At 38.8% G+C, this 20,639-nt stretch overlaps 1 protein-coding gene across 7 annotated transcripts in view; it reads right to left on the bottom strand.

The window, feature by feature from the left end:
- The window catches only part of ST7 (suppression of tumorigenicity 7), a 250,915-nt gene that overhangs the window by 46,862 nt on the left and 183,414 nt on the right, over positions 1–20,639 (bottom strand). For all 7 annotated transcript variants that reach the window (XM_006929305.5, XM_006929307.5, XM_006929306.5 and 4 more), the window contains 1 exon segment: positions 12,833–12,947. In XM_006929305.5, coding sequence (XP_006929367.1) covers positions 12,833–12,947 — 115 coding nt within the window.

Here is a 20,639-nt window from a genome sequence, read left to right as displayed (position 1 = left end):
GTTTTCAAAATCAAACTGTCATGAAAGTCTTTCATTGGAACCATAGAGTATGTTCTCTTTCACGTCTGGTTTCTTTCACTCAGCATGTTTCTGAGATTCATCCATGTGGAGCATGTATCAGTACTTTATTCTTTTCTATTGCTGAGTAGTACTTCATTGTGTGGATATACCACAACATGTTTATTTTCTTTCTAATAGCTATTTATTTAGATTGTTTCCCAGGTTTGGGCTATTACGAATAAAGCTGTTGTGACCATTCCTGTGTAAGGTTTTCGGGGGGGGGGGAGTAAAACTCATTTCTCTTAGATAGGTAATTAGAAATGAAATTGCTGAGTCAGAAAACAGACACATGTTTAAACCGTTAAACAGTGCTCCAAAGTGGTTGTGTGAAAGTTTGCAAAACTAGTATATGGTGACAGAGATCAGAAAAAAATGATTACTTCTGGGCTGGAGAGCAGTTATTGGCCAGAAGAGGGCATGAGGCAACCTTCTGAGATGATGGAAAGTTCTATGATCCTCGATGGTGATAACACAGGTGTATATAAAAGTGAAAAGTTATCCCGCTCTACACTTCAGATTTGTGCATGTTACTATAGGTAATTTATACCTCAATAAAAACAATTTTTAAAAAACAAACCTATAATCCTGGGCCATGTGAAGCTGTCTTCTCTTACTTCAATCTAACTTCCATAACATTTCAGTTGCCTTTTATCATTCTGCTCCCCCCGCCAATTCTCTCTACAAATCTTTATCCAAAGTTACTTACTAGTTTTGCCTTCCATAACATAAAAGAATCTGATCATTTCTCAAGTCAGCCTTTCAAATATTAAAATGGTTTAAATGTCTCCTCTAAACCTAATCTTTTCCAGAATAAATACTTCTAATTCCTCAACTGATATATTCTTCAGAACTTCTCATTTATTTTTGTTATGGAGTCATGAGTGATTTCAAAATATGCAAATTAGAAGTGGAAATAATCCCCTAAATCCCTGAAACCTGACCAGTACAGAGTTCTAGGGAAATGTACAGTTTGAGGAAGTACAGCCATAACACCTCTCTAAATAACAGCTAGGATGACCCTGGTGTGGGGCAGCTGGAAGTCCTCATTTGTTCCTGTGATTGTGTAGTCAACAAAACCATCCAGGTTCTATCAAATTAATTTCAGCCAAAGCCAAATCTTTTCTCTTTTACTGAAACCATGAAAATTTATGAACCTATAAGCAGGATTTCATATTTGATTCCATTACATTTTAAATATTAAAATGAAATCTAAACAATTGAGTTTTAATTAATAGTTTCAGAATATCATTCCAGCCTATTAGTCATCATTCTGACTCAAGCTACCAACCACAGCTTTGTGCCATACAATACATAGGCATACCTTCCTCCCCATATGATTGTTATCATCATCAAAATTGCTGCTAACATTTATCAACGGCCTATTAAATGCCAGGCGCTGGTGTTAATCACTTATACACATTATTCTGCCTAATCCTCAGAGCAACCCTCTGAGATAGGACTTAACTGCTAGCCCTCTTTTACAGATGGGAAAAGCGAGACATATAATGGTTAAGAAATATGCCAGTATCACATAGTTAAAACAAATATGAGCTGTCCCCACAGCACATGATTTTGAACTGTGCCACGTTGTCTACGAAGTCTGATTTATATAAATACTGACCATGGCAATACCAAGGAAAGGATCCAAGAATGACATTCTAGAGATCACCCTAAATCTGCAATGGTCTGCAATGATGAATGTGCAACCATTTATTAATGGTAATAATAGGTATTATATATGCCACTTAAAACATTAAATCATACCATTTATTAATGGCTATAATAGATATTATATATACCACTTATACCATTAACTCATACCATTTCTTAAAGATACAATAGGTATTGGGGTGCCTGGGTGGCTCAGTCAGTTAAGTGTCTGACTTAGGCTCGGGTCATGATCTCACGATCCGTGAGTTCAAGTCCCGCATCGGGCTCTATGCTGACAGCTCAGAGCCTGGAGCCTGCTTCAGATTCTGTGTCTCCTTCTCTCTTTTTGCCCCTCCCCCACTCATGCTCTGTCTCTGTCTCAAAAATAAATAAACATTAAAGATACAATAGGTATTATGACTACATTGCTCCACATTACCTAAAAAGGTAGCATTCAAAACATTATCAAATGTTTTAATTAAATAAGGGTATGCCTATGGCATTCTTCTAATTCAGAAATATGTAGAAAATGGCCATTTAAATTAATAAGAAACATTTAAATGTTACTGTATAGACCACAAATATTTTCACATCCACTATCTTGTCTGTTTTTATTTAGCACAACTTCCTTCGTAATTCCATGTTAGATCTTCAATCACCTCTTTCTTTCCTAAATGTTAATAAACCACATATAGTCATCTCCTAGAATTTTACTGGTATTGACTTATTTGCTGAAATTCTAAAAAAACAAAAAGAGAATCACAATTATTGAGGGCAAACAGAATATAGGAGTGAATAAAGGCATATTCTCATCAACTTATAAACACATTACTGTCTTCCCCAAATAGGAGAACTACAGGATAGATCAAAGAATTGGACAACAGCACACAACTGTGAAGGTCAATAAAATCTTTTATTTTACAGATGAAGAAATACAGGACCAGAGAAGCTAAGTGAAATGCTTATGAGCTTACTTACTAATTAGTAACAGAACTGGTCTCACAATAGCAGGTTCTTGTCACCACCCCATACTGCCACTGTGATGCTTGCGTGTACTCCCCTTATCATCCTTATACTTTCTGCATCATTTTGCTCAGAAAACAGCCTCACAAAGAAAGTCTTGAGACTTTTGCCTCCTCTGAACTTTAGCCACCTTTAATACCTGCTTACAAGCTCTACCCCACTTTAACTATTTGTCATTCTGACCTTTCATATACTTTAATCATTTGTTTTCCTTTACATTTTCTTCCAGTTGGTAATACCTATAATGTCATCTTGTAGATTCTCCCATCCTTCTTGAACCACTCTCCACTTAAAACTCTCTGTGTCTTCCTTTGCCAAATGGTGTCAGCACAAAGTTGTTTATTGAGTCTCAAGTTAGGGGTTTATATTTATCTTTCCTCTAACTTAAAAAAGGGCATAGCTTTTGGCTTTTGTTGCTACTTGTTTGTTTTTAGATTCAGGAAATCTGTCTAATGCTCCCTACTTTTACGACTGTGAGCTATAAGAAGACAACATGATCTCCTTCTCTTAAGGTTCTTCCATTTTGGTAAAAATTAAATTCAGCATATTAATTACTCTTAGGCTTTGACCACTTTAGTACTAACTGAAGTGTCAGCAAAGTACGGATTTATAGGATGCTCTGCTTTTGGCAAATGAGACTTGTAGATCCACACACACAGGCATTCACATCCTGTACTGCACTCTCTAAATTCACAACCTTTAAGGACTAGGTGGACACTCACACCTGTTCCCCATTCCACATTTTTTCTCCCCGTGTCATTGTTATGACTCAGCAGAAGTTACCTGATGTTAATGGGCTGTATGAGTCTTGGCAGGCTCTAACTGTGTCTTAGTTACACCCCCCCTAACAGATTATCCAAGGTATATGCTAGGTCTACATAGGCCTCAATTTCCTGCAGTTAAGAGATCACCAGAAAGCAAATGAAATTAAATGGTTATAGCTTAAAATAATAAGTTTTAATAACCCAGGAAATAAAAAAGTTTCTGTACTGGGATTCCCATTAGTTGTTTAAAGATTAAAAACCAAACTCTAATAAACTCTTTTACACTGATTGGTTGAAAAACTGAGCAAATATCTCCCTGATAGAATCCTGCTTCTTTGCAGCATCTGAAACCACCTCACCGGTGCTCTTCAGTGGCTTTTTACTCCCTGATGTCTTCTAACACCATGTGTTTCCACTCCCTCTAGTGCTTCTAACATCATGTGCTCATCCCTCAACCACCTCAAGTCAAAAAAAATAGTATGAATCCACTGTGCCACTCTCTCCACTTTGAGGTCAGACTGGAGACCATCTCTGCTGAGATTGCCTCATGCATGGTCTCTCTCCAGGGCCTATAGAATTAGGTCCAAAGCTCTGTGAGATCTGGTCCCTACCTAACTTGCCCAAAGCATATTCAGCCCTTTGCTGTAGCCTTCCACCATCCCTCTGCTTTATAGGATACATGGAGTACTCCATGCAGGCTGGGTCAATCTTGCTCCTGAACCTTTCCATGAGCTCTTTGTCTCTAGTATTTTCACTGTCTGGCTCAATTCAGACTCCACCTCCACCAGGAAGGCTTCCCTTGCAGTCTTTACAGCAACTGTTTTCTTACTCCCCTCTCCTACTTACATGGTGAGTTTCAGGAATAAAACTGTTTCTTCATCACTTTGTACCCACAATCCAAAACACTGCCTAAAACATAGCTGGTGGTTCTGTGTTTGCTGAATGAAATCTTAGGTTAATATACTAACATCTCAAATCACCTGATATTAGCTCCCTTTGATATGTAAACATTTAGACCTAATTTAGCTTCTGGAAGCCAAAAGTGTCAGTACTGATGGGTGTTTAAGGAGGGCGCCAGAAACTTGTTATTTCTCAACATGTGTACTGCATTTATCACTGCTTCTGCAATTTTAGCAAAATGGGTGAAACGGTACTGGTGTTCTAAATCTAGATGTCTATTTGAAACAGCAGTGGAATTAAAAAGTGAGGCAGGAAGAAAGCAAGAGTACAAGCTGACAAGGTTGAAGGAAAGTAGAAGGGTTTTTGGCCAAAAACAGGGAAGGCAAACCACACCTCTTCTGGCTCCCTAGGACCCTGTATGGGAATGAGGCCACTGAAAGAAAAGGTCATCTCAGGGAGAATGACTCTTAAGTTTTCAAAAGTCATAAATGCTCATAATATCAAACTTGAAATTCAGTGTAATAATCTTGGGAGAAATTTATGTAATTATGAGTAAAACTGTCAATCTGACGTGTCTCAGAAAACCCATGGGGCAAAACTTTAGATAGAACAGTTTTTTCAGTGATCATCTTTTTGACCTAATTTCCTTTTGTTCATCTACAATAATAATAAGATGTAATTTTAAAAGGATCACTACTGTTCCTATGCATGAGCTAGGTCAGTGGAGGGTCAATTTCATATCTATAATTCTAAAACAATGTTTTCAAGGGTAGCAGACAGCATAAGTAAGTCCCACAGCACCTCACAAATGAGGACACTACGTCATAGGGCATCTCCAACTAACAAGTCATTCGTTCACTACAGCTGTTCTGAATGTCTACCCTCACACACGAGTGTCTGGGAAGAGAACACAGGGCTTGCTCTCAAAGGGTTTCTTTCTCTGTACCTCTACAGCATGTTTCAAACAGATTTACTGAGCACTGATACATCTCACCTCAATTTACTGTGGTTGGTTTTGGTTTGGGTTTATTTACATCTTTCTCCACCAGACTGAAAGCTTCTTGGCAACACAGAATAGGTTATACTCATCTCTGAATCTGAAAGCACCTAAAAATTAATATTTTCAATATAAGGATCTGATGCAGCCTTGCTGAATTAATTTGAAAAAAAAAACCCTAATTACTCTCTATAGTCATTTAAGATTATGGAATATAAAGTATCCCTGGGGTACCTGGGTGGCTTAGTTGGTTAAGCGTCCAACTTTGGCTCAGGTAATGATCTCATGGTTCATGGGGTCAAGCCCCGTGTTGGGTTCTGAGCTGACAGTGCGGAGCCTGCATGGGATTCTCTCTCCCTCACTCTCTGCCTGTCCCCCACTCACTTGTACTCTCTCTCTCTCAAAATAAATAAAATAAACAACAACAACAACCCTTTTCTTGGTCAGGCAACATATTGATACGCTGGAAGTTTACATTAATCCACACATTTGGTCCTGACAGACACTTTTGGAGCCATAAACTGAATGACGAAACAAACAAAAATTAAAAACAAATAAAAATGCAGCCCATTTCCCTTTCCTAACCTATTTTTGGATGAGATGTATTATGACTATCCCATTATGTGATGCTGTCCTTCATGTGGCTTTCTTCAGTAAAATTTCTGAGTTTACTTCTGTACATGATATGATACAAAGAAAAGAACAGAAATGTGGAATTCTGTCCTTAGTTTTTTGCTTTGTTTTGTTTTGGTTTGGTTTAAGACAGTCTGAGGTCTTTTTGTCCCACCTTTAAAAAGCCAATCCAAGGTCCCCTTTCAACCAAAGGGAAAAGCTTCACTGAAAAAATAAAAAGGATTGCTATACCAGAACCTCAAAAAGAAATGCCACCTGGGAGTTCAATGATTCAATCAGGGAAATACTACATGACCTTAGTAATTTGGGGCAGGGGGAGGGGCAGGCAACACAGACTCAACTACACCCAGAAAAATTCATCTCATGCTATAAAGTCAAACACCAGATGTTATTTGCAACTTTTGGATTGGATTACCCCAGAAGGTCTGTGTCAGAGAGCCCTTCTGTGGCTAGTGCCCTGGAGTCCAGCACGGCAGTTTATGGGATGGTAACAGCCGGCTGGGGAGGGATGTTACCTTGGTAAATTACGATAACGAGGCAATAGGGTTATGAAAGCCAATATAAATTTAGAGGGTTTGTTTGAGTGCCAACTATGTGAATTACATATGTATGCATTCATAAAAAATCTTCCATCATCAGAGACAATAGAAATTTCTCATGCATACAGTCTTTATTGAAATAATACCTATCATTAGAACTCCTGCTCATTGCATATAATATGACAGACAATCATTTGCTAACTTCAAAGGCCTAGTCCACTTGACAGATCTACCTTTTGGTTTCCAAGTCAGCAGGACACCCCGTACAAAGCTATAAAAGGCCATCATGTATATGATATATATATGTATATGATATATGTATATCATCAGTATATGATATATATATATGTGTGTATATATATATGTATATATATACGTATATATATATATATATACATATATATATATATTTTTTTTTTTCCCCTCCAATGAAGCAGCTATGTGATTCATTTGCCCATCTTTTACACAAGGATGCTCTTCAACACTTGCCTTGGTATCTTGACCTTTTCCATAAGCGCCAGCCCAGGAAAGGGAGCCAGACTGGGCTTACAGTCTGTCACTAGGGACTGATTGCATTTCAAACCTTCTTTCTTGAATACAGTTTAATTTTGTAGTAGATACATCTCAGAAGCTGTTGTGCCTATGGCATCAAAACTCACAACTATACACTTGACTGAAAAGCACTGTTTTGGAGGACTGGACTGCCTGACGCTCAAAGCCTGACACTGATGGCCTAAATACAGATTTTACTGACTGGTCTTCCTGGCATCTCAAATCCCTCTTATTCTTGCCCATTCCTTAAACATAAATGGAAGATAGCCTCATGCAAAGAGAGAGTATCCAGTGACTACTTCAAAGGAACTGTTATGATAGTTGAGTAGCTTGTGTTAGTTGTAAGGCCTTGGGCAATGAACAAAGTTTACGAAATTTTTGCTTATAACTACATGCTGACTCTGCAAAACAGTATCAGCAAAAAGCTTATTCTTTGAATAGTCTCAACATAGAGTAATTCCCCAGTGCTTTCTTTAGAACCTCTGTTTTCAATCTACTGAGATGAAAGTATTTCCCCCAGTGTTAGAAACATGTCCTGATCTTAAAAGTATACCCTCTGCACATTACCAGATAGCAGATAATAGTGCTAATTTAGGATGGGCTCGATGGCACCAGTAAAAATGGTCTTGATACAGTTGTTGCATTTATATAACATTCATGACTATATAAAAGACCAGTTGTCCCTCACAGGGAAATTTCTGTCCCCAAATTTAGGGCAATCACTGAATGATCTAATGGAGTAAATATCCAGAAGAACTTGGATTTGTATTTCCATTGGTGCAAAATGCCCCAAGGCTGAAACAATTTGTCTTTTGATCAGAGTGAAATTCCTGGCACTTTTTTTTATCGGCTTTCCAAAAGCTTAAGGATTATCAGTAGATAAAACTAAACATTTCCATTCTTATCAAATATCTATCTACCTACCTGTCCTACTAGATCCATAATTAATTTTAATAGTAGGCCACAACACTGCCTTTTCGGGGGGCACAAGACGGGGCTCTTATTCCCTCATTTTAACTAACATTTTATATATGGTTCTCCTTTTGAACAAAACTGATGGAGAACAGTGGTGAAGTTCAGGAGTGGTGATCCTGGCTCTTTACAATGGTTAAGAATTATTGAATACTTAATGTGTACCCCACACTGTTCTAAACATTTAACATGGTTTAACTATTTTAATCTTCACAACAAATTCCCAGCTGTGTGATCCTGAGCAAGTTACTCAGCCTTTCTAAGCCTTGATTCCATTTCCAGAGAAGGAAACCAAGGCTTAGAAGACTAAGTAATTTGCCGAAGTTCACTCAGCTAGTGAAAGGCTGGCACCTCTCAGCAGGCTGGCACTGGGCAAGTTCTCTTCATCATCATCTGTGACTGCCTTTTGTGTCCCCAAGGACCGCTGACTAGAGACAGACAAAACTAGACACTCCCGAAGGTATCTTATAGCACTCAAGTTCACATTCAGTTGTTCTATAAGATTCTTCTAAAATTGAAATGCACAAGTGATAATGAATTAAAAATGCATGAATTCTTTTCTACATTGCCACCCTAATCTTTGAGACTTAGGTTTTCAACATAGGTGGTCTATAAGCACCTTTGAAAGGCAACCCAAAGCTTGTAACAACTTTCTCAATTGTTCTGAAAGAAGTTCTGATGACTTAATGATCTTAAAAACATTCCTGTGTTTATAGCTAATGTATGACTAAAAAAAAAAAAGTTGATAAATCTCCAATTAAATGAACGCCATACATCAAATCTTTGTGACTAAAGAAATCAGGCACAAGGTGACTGAAAACAGAAAGCCAGATTTTGAAGAGAATTTCAGAAAGACAAGCAAATAGAGATATACCACGTTCTTAAAGAATCTTAAAAGACACTTTGGCATCACTGAAATTCTGCACCATGGCTCCAGCCCACTTAATTCATGCCTTTCTAAAAGTAGTGAGAGAAGCAGAGCAAGTCATTTCAGCAAAGCTTACATTTATGAAAAACACATGGGCTTTTAGAGCCAGAGAGACCTGGATTTGAATTCCAGTTCTGCAGTTTTCAAAGAATGTGATCTTGAAAGTTACTTAAATCCACAAGCCTCAGTTTCTGCATCTGCTAACATGGATTAACTACCTCCTTGTAGGTTATTGAGGGCTATAGGTAATGTGCATGATGTTATAGGTAACATTATTATTATATTAGAGGAACGTGTATAATGTGCTTGGCACATTGTAAGTCTTCAGTAAACTATAGCTAATAATAACAATAAGAGTGGTGTTAATAAAAAATAAAAATAAAAAATACTGCCAACAGCAGAGACAGTGGAAGCAAGATGGCTAAGACCAAGGGCCTAGAGTCAGACCACCTCTTTTTATCCTGGATTTCCTTTCTTCATGAAATTCATATCTTACTGAACAAAGACTGACCTCAGTTTATCTCTTTTCTCTCACCATATAACATCTCCATGGCTTTACTTGAACATCTTAGGCTCTGCATCTGAACAAGTTACTTAACTTCCCTCTGTTCCAGTTACCACAGCTATAAAATGGGGCTAATAATAGTATCTACCTCCTATGCTTGTGGTAAGAATAAATGAGTTTATCTGCATAGAGCTTAGAATCATGTCTGACCCTGACACAATGTAAGAACTCAATAAATACTAGCTGTTGCCACAGTTATTTTAGTCATTGTATAAAGGACTCTAAGAGCAGGATCAACCACCTGGATAAAAACTGCCCACCCATAATGTGAGTTAGCAAATTGAAAAGAGTATGAAAACTCCTAAGGATAGCAAGACAGCACTTCAGACTAACGGCTGGAATAACATAACATGAGAAGATATCTAAAGGGCAGAATCAAAATTAGACGGCAGATTACAGAGAGGTATGAACAAGTAACCGGTAATCCTCCGAGGGATCCATGTGCTTCACGGCAAATGGAGTTTGTCAATGTCACTTTTAAAACTCAAAGGCAAAAAAAATTGTTTTAAAGATGAAGAACAAAAAGACTGAAGCAAAGGGATACATGTTACCTTCCTCCTTTCTTTGAACATGTTGGTTTCCCCTTGCACCTTGCCATACTTCTAAATCCTTTCGCAAAGGTCAGAACAGCAGTACAAACCCCACTATGTCATAACTTCCCAACGCACTCTTTAAAAAATTCGGCCACTGAGCAAAAGTAATAAAGAAGGACTGTACCCATAAACCATCCAAGAAACAGCTACCCAACAAGAGCATTCCAACTTGCAAAGATAACATATAATCCTATTGCTCTGGGTGTGGCTCTGTGAACAGGCATGGAGAGGCTGAGATTCAAAGTGCTGTCTCCAGCATCTCATAGATTAGACTGATGACATCTGAACCAGGGCGAAGAACAGGGCGCCCCTAACTGCTGTCTGTACTCCAAGCCCTCTAAAGCACCCACACCTTGTACAGGGCCAGAAAATGAGGCAACAATTCAGTCAAGATCCTCTGGGTCTCCTGGAAAAGCAGGAGGGATGAACTTGAAACAGCCCATTTTATGGTATGGGGTGAGGAACAAGAGGCATGTTTTTTAAAAGTCTTGTGTGGTTGCGGCTCGTTCTACAAGAACAGTAACTTCAGCAGCCACTTCATTATATTTCTACTGTAAATGACTGAGGCCTGAGCCAAGTCCGCACCAAAACACCCTCCAGAATTCAGTCGGGGTTAGGTCATCTGCAGTCTATTGACAACTGCTGAACTCAAAACCCCTAACAAGGCATCTCAGCAACAGTATGTGTCCTGCCACTAATGAGGCTCTTTTTCCATGAATAATGAATAAGAACATCATGTCTGTTGCCAGGTACACAACATAAACAAAGCTCAACACAAGGGCCCTGGTATGGTGAGTTTGTCCATTTGCAACAAAGGAATTTTGCAAAGCGTGAGCCAAGTTTTAGTGGAGGGTGGGACGGGCTGTTGTAACAAATAATGTGAACATATGTTATCAGAATCTAATAAATCAGCATTTGGTTGGTGTGGAACAGAGGCTGTGCAACGGGATAGACAGAGATGACAGAAAGCTCCAAATGAGTTCATTTCTCTATTTTACAATCGGTCTTATAACACAAAGCTGATGATTTCTGTAACGAACTGAGATCGTCATGAAAGGAGCCTTATGGGATTTGAGATATCAAAGGCTTTACCAGTTACATCTTTTTTTTCTTAAGCCTTGGTGTACCAGGTTGAGCACAGGTCAGCACTAGGGATGAGAACACTGAACCCTTGCTATGGCATTGATGGCTACAGGGTAGGATCTAAAAAAGGTGCATGGCCACATGAACCCAGTGCATGGTACTGGGTTCCTTTTATACCAAAAGACCCTCAATGTATGAGCATTTTGCCTGTAAGCTAGTCTTATGGCTTAGATTCCCAAGGTCAGACAAATAGCGAGATTCCAGCAAATAAACAGAGAACAAAAGTGAGCTGACATGAAGGCCAAACAGTTTTTATTTTGTTTACTATAAAGTATGCCACAAATACTTTTCTGTCTTTCTAAAATCAGTTCCATACTAGGTAGCATGTATCTTGTTACACAGGGTGCTTGTGTTCACACAGGCCAAGTAATGCCATCACTGGCTGAGGGCTTATAGTTTCCATTGATTTGAGCAAGAATTAACAACAAAACAAAACTAAAACAGTCTCCCAATGCTCAGTTTCCCCAACTGTAGGAGAGGACAACTCCAACCTACTTCAGAGAATCCTTATGAAGAACTGTATTAAAATAAAATGGCTTGTTCTATTTGTTTGAGGAGTTCCTGGGAAGTTAGATTTGAATGGTTCTTTAAATGCACTGAAGATGCTTTACTAAGGAAAAGAATATTTCATAAAGCAAAAAATTAGTATGTGACAAAAGTAATCACTCCCTAATGTCCATTTTATAAGCAAACATGTTTATTTTGGGGAGAGAGTTAATTAAATAAGGTAGAATGGCATAAAATTCTGCAGAGATTCCAGTAGCTAGGTCATGGCAGGTAATTATGTGGGTAATTCTTTTGCAATTTATCAATTAGTGAATTCACAGACAATGGCAATATTAACACAAGAGTTTGGAAATCTTTGAGATGTGTCAGTTTATTAATAACAGGCAAAATGGAATAACCTCACGGGTAAGTAACCTAGACGGTGAAGGGATTTCAAAGCCCTTCACGTGAAGAGATGGGGGGTATTCTGTTAATGAGGAGAAGACCTGGGATGAAGGGCACATTATTTTATCTTTAAATATTTACTCAGCTATCATAAGGGCTGCAGTAAGGGCCACTAGCTGTTCTATATTGCTTCAAAGGATCAACATGACCAACAGGTAGTGGTCACAGTCACCTGATGTGGGGTCGCAGCAAGGACTCGAATAGTCAGGGCTGTCCTAACAGGATCTGTATTGCCTACAGAGATTCTGAGTGATTCCTGACCATGGAGGCAATAAAGCAGAGCATGCATAGCTCTTGTTGATGGGAAGAGTACAAGGGGAACCTACTGGGAGGGAAGGAGAGGAATGTAGCACAGGCCACATGACATTTCTGGCCCCCAGTAAAAACCAACTATTAAACTCTAAGATTTTTAAAAATGCCATCATAAAACTGTAGGTGAAAACTCTATAAGTGGATAGTTATCAAAGTGCTGTACTATTTGAAATGGTCTTTCCAATCTAATCATTGAAATACATCAAGAAAAGAAAAATCCTCAAGTAGATGAAAATAACCAAGGACTCACCATCATACTTTGCTAAGACTGCCTGAACATCAGCATATGCTTGTAGTTCCAGAAGTGCTTCTAGAAGGTTTTCATGGATGTTGAACATGCTCAGCAAGGGGAACTCCTTCATCAACTAGGAAAGAAGAAATCAAGGATGATTAATATAGATTTCCTATTTTCTAAAAGTACAATGAGTACCAAACTGTAATATATTTAGGATAAAAATATATAATTTTAGAAGTATAGGTAATACTGAATTATAAGTATTCATACCAATTATTGTAAAGCATTAGATGCTCAAATCTTTTCCTGCTATTTTAGGAAAATGGCAACTTTGAATTGGTAAGAACCCTAAGGTGGAAGAGAATCCATAAGTGAGGGAGTCTCATAAAAATGGAGGAAGACGCTTAGCAGTGGTGCTCAGTAATGTTAGAATATGATAGATGCAAATTAGGCAAAGATTGAACACTATCTCATGGGCATTAATAGGTTAACTTTGGTAAGAGCAGTTTGGATGAAAACCAGAGAACAGAAGGGTAAGCAAGCAAGCACTATTCCTTGGAGCAGCCTGGTGACAAAGTTAAGGAGAAAAAGCAGGAAAATAACTAGAAGGCAATATGGGTTGAGAAAATGTGCAGGTAGTTGTAGAGAGTAGCAGAAACGATTGCTGTTCATGAGTTCCTGCTGGTGGCCCCAAGAAAACAGGAGTCAAGATCATTTTCCAAAACTGAGGGAATAGTTTTGGCAGGGAGGAAATTTGAAGATGGGGGTGACAATATAGAACAGCCAGAAAGGGATTTGTAGGATTGCTCAGGCCATCTCGAGGGCTTAACAAATTGGGGACCATGAATTCACAGAGGCTACAACTGGCATGCTTGTCAAGTTTTAGTTAACAGTGCTCACCAGCCCAGGTACAATATCAAAGATGTCAAATAGTGAGGTTGAGGCTGGGCAGAATGGACTAGATTCAGTAAAAAGTCACCGAGCAAGAAGAGTTGGCTAGAATTAGGAAAGAATGATTAACGCAATGGCCTAAAGGTTCTTCTAGACAGGATGGGGAGGAAGAGTGGTCCAAAGGGAGGCAAGGGATATAATAATGAACTTCACTAGAAAGCAAACAAAGAAGGAAGGGCCAAGAATTTCAGATAAAATCTTATCTTACAGAAAGATAACCAGGTTCTTTATACAGCAAAATCATAGGCATATATGGTATGTGTATGTACATATGCACTGATGTATATGTACATGTATATATCCTTTATTTAATATTTTATATGGATAACTGTTTTCTATTATAAAACAATGCCCTCTTTTCTTGATGCCAACATCTTTAAAGCAATTGTGCTGAGAGAAATAATACTCAAAAAATGGCTAACTCACTGTTAAGAAACCAGTGGATACGTTGCCTTGACTATCCACTTCTTCCTATATTAGAAACATTTGCCATATTTTGTTTTTTAGAGCCAAGAATCATTTAGCATATCTATAAAAATAAATAATTTTCTGCAGTCCCAAAGAGCATCATATTACCAATGAAAAACACCTATCAAAATGATTATGTGTTCGGTAAGACTATCTGAACCCCCTAGAGACAGCCTGCAGTATTTTCACTGCAAGTAAAGGAAGTGAATAAGACTATACCACACATTGTCAATGTTCTGTAACCAATAAAAGTATTTCTTGTTCTGGTTCACTTTGATTCTGGTTGACATCACTCTTTGATTCCCCCCCCCCTTTCTAATTAGGGCTCGTTAGAATTAAAGCTCTCTGTCATTCAGCGTTTGGCAACACAATAAAGACATTCTCTAAACTGCAACATTTAAACATTTGCCATTTTTGACCAATTCTTCAGGTAACGTCAAACTTCAAGGACTTAAGTCTTATTCTGTAATTTTAAAACCGTAGCAGCAAATAGTAGCACACTGCAGCTTAGAAACTGAGAGGGAGTCTCACCAAGACACAGTGAGACCATGTGAGCAAACACAGGAGTCTCAGCCTGTTTCAACAGAACTTGAAGCAGGACACTAGGCGTCTGGGCAGCAGCACTTTCACGGGAAGCTTCAACACGGTACACAACATCCGAAAAAATAATCACCAATAACAGATTTTAAACATGGCAAATGGCAAACGTTGGAGAAGTAATCAAAGTCATATGACAATTTGGATTCTAGCTTTCCTTGTTTAACATAAACAAGGAAAAGTGAGCCTTCCGCTGGCTCCACCTCTCTGCAGCTATCACCTTGCTGTCCCCAGCCCCTCACAAGAAGGTCTCTTAGAAAAAAGCCATGCACGCTCTGCTTCCTTCTTTCCTCACTGCATAGCTGCACTCTGGCTTCCACCCCACAGCTCCTCGGACTCTGCTCACCCCACATCTACAGGTGACCCAAACTGCTCCTGTGGATACTCTCCAGTCTCTTTCCTTGCTTGACCTTGGCAACGTTTGACAGTTTGATGACTCTTCCCTTAGAACTCTTTTCTCTCTTGGCTTCCTCAACACCATTCTCTTCTGGATTTCTCCATACTTATCCCCTCACTCTTTCTCTAGTTTCCCCCTTGCCTCCTACATAGGAGTAAGTAGTCTCCCAGTTATATCCAGTACTCTTCTCATAAACACCCTGACATCCAGGATTGCTCTTGGGTCCAGGGTCTCAATACAGGCACTATTGTGAAGATGGCTCCCACATTCTCACATCCTGCTCTGACCTCCTCCTAAGCTATTAAATCCATTCATAAACTACCTCCCTAACAGTTTTGCCTGATGTATCTAATACTGTGCTCATAAATTCTTCTTCCCCAAACCAACCCTTCAAACCTATTCTCTCTTCAATAGGTATTCCTCTCTCAGAGAAAAGAACCATTAACTCCTGTTACTCTCTTTGCCCTACCAACTACAGCCATCTTAGAGGTCCCTAAACCCATGAACTACTATGTACTATGTACTTTGTACTATGTACTTTGTACTTTGTACTATGTACAAAATGCTGATAGCTTTCATCAAGTTCCTAGAAAGTTGTTATACAAACAACCAGCAAACAAGCAAACACCTTAAGAATCTTACCATGTGCTCTTTTCTCTGACCTTGTTGCCAATAACTTAGTTTATACTCATATTATATATGGGCTAAATTGCTCAAATAGCATCTTTTTTGTCCTTGCCTCTCTGGATCACCTCTTTCCAATCCACCCTTCACAATGCTGTCATAATGGCTTTTCAAATATACACACTTAAGTCCACCACACTCCTGTTTTTAAGAGGCAACCACTGACATGGCCCCAAGGAACTAGGCAGATGTGAATACATATTTACAAACAAGGCTATTTATCACAACATCATTTATAATACTCAAAAACGCAAGCAACTTAATTTAACCCATTGTGAGGCATTCAAGTATGATAAGACACAGTCATCTTTTATGCTATTAAATATCAACATTGGAGGTTAAATTCTCAAATAATTTTTAATGACATGGCCTAGGAAATGCTGACACACAATGTTACAATTTAAAAAGCGGATACAAACTATATTTTGCAATAAGATCATGCTTTTCTTCTCTATCTATGCATGCACAGAACCATACTTGGTTAGAAATACACCAAAATGTTTTAACAATTGTTATTTATTATTAGTGAGATTAAAGATGATTTTTATTTCTTCCTTCATATTTTCCATATTTTCTAATATATTTAAAAGGAGTATATGTATGTTCTATAAATTAGGGAGGAAAAATTATTATTTTTTAAAATATTTCCACTTATTTTTTTTTAATTTTTTAAAAACATTTATTTATTTTTGAGACAGAGAGAGACAGAGCTTGAATGGGGGAGGGTCAGAGAGAGAGGGAGACACAGGATCTGAAACAGGCTCCGGGCTCCAAGTCCTCAGCACAGAGCCCAATGCAGGGCTCGAACCCATGGACCGTGAGATCATGACCTGAGCTCAAGTCGGACGCTTAACCAACTGAGCCACCCAGGCGCCCCGTTTCCACTTATTTCTTAAAATTTTTTTTAACGTTTATTTATTTTTGAGACAGAGAGAGACAGAGCATGAACGGGGGAGGGTCAGAGAGAGAGGGAGCCTGAGAATAGGAAGCAGGCTCCAGGCTCTGAGCTGTCAGCACAGAGCCCGATGTGGGGCTTGAACTCACGGACCGCGAGATCATGACCTGAGCCGAAGTCGGATGCTCAACCGCCTGAGCCACCCAGGCGCCCCTCATTTCCACTTATTTTTGAGAGAGCACAAGAAGGGGAGAGGCAGAGAAGTGGGATGGAGGATCTGAAGTGGGCTCTGTGCTAACAACAGTGAGCCTGATGTGGGGCTTGAACTCACAAATCGTGAGATAATGACCTAAGCCGAATTCAGACGCTCAATCAAGCCACCCAGGTGTCCCCAGGAAAAATTATTTCTAAGAGTACCTACTTCTCTGTTAAAAAAAAAATGAAATCTTGCCATTTGCAACAACATGGATATATCTACAGAATATAACGTTAAGTGAAGTAAGTCAGAGAAAAACAAATACCATATGATTTCACTCATATCTCAAATTTAAGAAACAAAACAAATGAACAACGGAAAAAAAGAGACAAACCAAAAATAGACTCTTAACTACAGAGAACAAATTGATGGTTACCACAGGGAAGGTGATGAGGGGAATGGGTGAAATAGATGAAAGTATTTGGGATGAACCCTGGGTGTCATATGTAAGAAGTGAATCACTGGGTTCTACTCCTGAAGCCATGACAACACTGTGTGTTGACTAACTTGAATTTAAATTTAAAAATAAGAGTACACTTATCATGATGAGCACTGCGTAATGTACAGAATTGTTGAATCCCTATATTGTACACCTGAAAATAATATAAAACTGTATGTTAATTATACTGGAATTAAAATTTCAAATATAAATTAGAGAAGAAAACGCAAAAAAAAAGAATACTGACTTCTAATATAAAAAAAAAACGAAAAAACAAGTAATTCACTCTAAAAATGAGCAGAGAACACGAACATAAATTGTCCAACGGAGACATACAGAGAGCCAACAGGCACAAGGAAAAGATGCTCAACATCACTAATCATCAGGGAAATATAAATCAAGACCAGCATGAGATATTACCTCATACCTGTCAGATTAGCTATTATCAAAAAGACAAAAACCAACATGTTTTGGCAAAGGTGTGGAAAAAATGGAACCCTTGTGTTCTGTTGGTGGGAATATAAATTGGTGCAACCACTGTGGAAAAAAACAGTATGAAAAAAACTAAAAATAGACCTACCATTCCATCCAGCAATTCTACTTCTGGGTATTTATCTGAAGAAGATGAAAATACCAACCCAAAGTTCATTGCAGCATTATTTATAATAGCTAAGATATGGAAGCAACCCAGTGTACATCATTAAATGAATGGAAAAAGAAGATGTGTTAGAGGCACCTGGGTGGCTCAGTCCATTGAGTGTCTGACTTAAGCTCAGGTCATGATCTCACCGTTCGTGGGTTTGAGCTCTGTGTTGGGCTCTGTACTGACAGTGGAGTACAATGCCCTTCCTCCACTAGCACTCTCTCTCTCTCTCTCTCTCAAAATAAATAAATGCACCTATAAAATTGCGGTATTATATGCAATGGAATATTACTCAGCCACAAAAAGAATGAAATCCTACCATTTGCAATAACGTGGATGGACTTAGAGAATGTTACGCTAAGTGAAATAAGTGAATCAGAGAAAGACAACTATTCTATGATCTCACTTACATGTGGAATCTAAAAACAAAACAAATGAACAAACAAAACAAAACAGAAACAGACTCACAGATACAGGAAACAATCTGTTGGTTACCAGAGCAGGGAAAGGTTGGGGGTGGGAGGAAAAGGGGCAGGGGATTAAGAGGTACGAACGTCCAGTTATAAAATAAATAAGTCATGGGGGTGTAATGTGCGGTACAGGCAGCAGAGTCAATAACATTGTGATAACTCTGATGACAGAGGGTAACTAGACTTACCATGGGGATTACTTCATTCAGTATAAAAAAACTGAATCACTATAATATACACCTGAGATTAACAGGGTATTATTATATGTCATTTATACTGCAATTAAAAATATATTGGTTTCTCATCAAATTCAGAATATAAAATCCCTAGCATGGCACACACAGCTCCTCATGACCAGTCTCTGTCCACTGTGCCAGCTCACCACGAACAGCTTTTAGTTCCTTAAATAGGTCACATTTATTCTCATTTCTATCTCCATGCTCACCCTGTGTGAAGTGCTCTCCGTTCTGCCTCCTTGATCAATCTGGACAGCTCCTCAACTTCCAGGAACCCTTACCTGCCCTTTGACTCCTTACCTCTTATCTGCCTGGTGAAGCACCCCTGCCCCCAATTCCAGAGTCCTTGTCACAATGATCTATATCTTCCCCATGAGCCAGGAAAGAGTGTGAGAGTAGAAATTTTGGCTTATCACTAGATTCCTGGTTACTGACTGGCCCATCGTAGGTGTTCCACACATATTTCATGAATGGAATGCTTTCTAAAGGCTTTTAAAAGTTATCTCTACCTTTGGTGTACATATTATACATGTGCTGCAACAGGCCTACTTCAGGCCCTCGGGTTATATATCCCTGAACATGTTCCTCTACCATCAAAAATCTTCCAATGATTTTATCTACACCTTAGAAAACGTATAGTTAGAACCCATAAGCTTTGACTCAATGTAATGAAAACCTGTCTTAGTGTATGAAAATGTATGAAAATGGAACAGATGGCCTAGAGAAGTCTTCATCACTGGAGCTGTTCATACACAGAGGCCAGTCACTGGACAGAGATGCTCAAGAAAAGACACAAGACCTTTCAAATCGTGTAATTTGTAAAAGTTACAGAAGTTACAAAAGTTACTTGTTAAAGTCCCCAGCTCCTAAGCATAACTTTCAGACCCTCCCTCAGCTCAGTGCCAGATGTATCTTGCCTCTTCTGTCTTGTACAGGATCAAACTCTAGCCTTGTCAGACCAGACTATTATACACCATTCCTGGCATTCTTTCTACAGTTACTAGCCACTGTGTTTTTGCTAAAACTGTTCTCACCACCTGGAATACCTTTTCCCATCATTTACAAGGCAGCCTGTCAAAATCACCCCACCCTCCAAAGCCCAGATCAAATGCCACCTCCTAAAGTCACAGCATCATAGAAAGTGAGAGCCAGAAGAGCCCATGGAGATCATCCAAACACCCTCCTCAGTTTACAGATGAGTTCCCTCCCACCCCCGCCCCACCAAAAAACAATGAAGGCTACAAATTTAAGTGATTCAGCCAAACTTAGTGCTGGGACTATGATTCAAACCCAGTCATCAGTACTGATTCCAAATTTCAACACATCAGAACCCTAGTCTCTGGCCTGCCAAGCCCAGGACAACTACACCATTTTGCTTAGGCTTCTCTGCTACAACACTTACCTACCTGCTTTGTTCTGTGCTTACATGCATGTATGAAGACAGCTGTATTACAGAGGAAAGAGCCCCATATGTGCAGTTGTTCCTGAATTTAAAACTCACTCTTTTCTATTACTTACTACCCAAGCGACATTGCACAAACTACTTACCCTCTCTGAGCCTTGGTTTCCTCATCACCTGGGTCTAGGCTCATATGGCATCTTCTCAGACGTTCTCTACCACTCTATCTAATGTCCTCATCCCACTCACGTCACCTTTTTCCACTGATTCTATCACAGTCTAAACTCATCTTACTTATTTGTTTATGTGGCTGAATATTAAATCACTTGAAAAGCCAAACAAAAAAGTAAATAGATTGATAATAGGTAATACTATTATTACAGGGGT

The sequence above is a fragment of the Felis catus genome, chromosome A2 (genome assembly GCF_018350175.1).
Source record: "Felis catus isolate Fca126 chromosome A2, F.catus_Fca126_mat1.0, whole genome shotgun sequence".
Lineage (NCBI taxonomy): Eukaryota > Metazoa > Chordata > Mammalia > Carnivora > Felidae > Felis > Felis catus.
The sequence above is the reverse complement of the archived record's forward strand: the minus strand, read 5'-3'. Positions and strand labels throughout refer to the sequence as shown.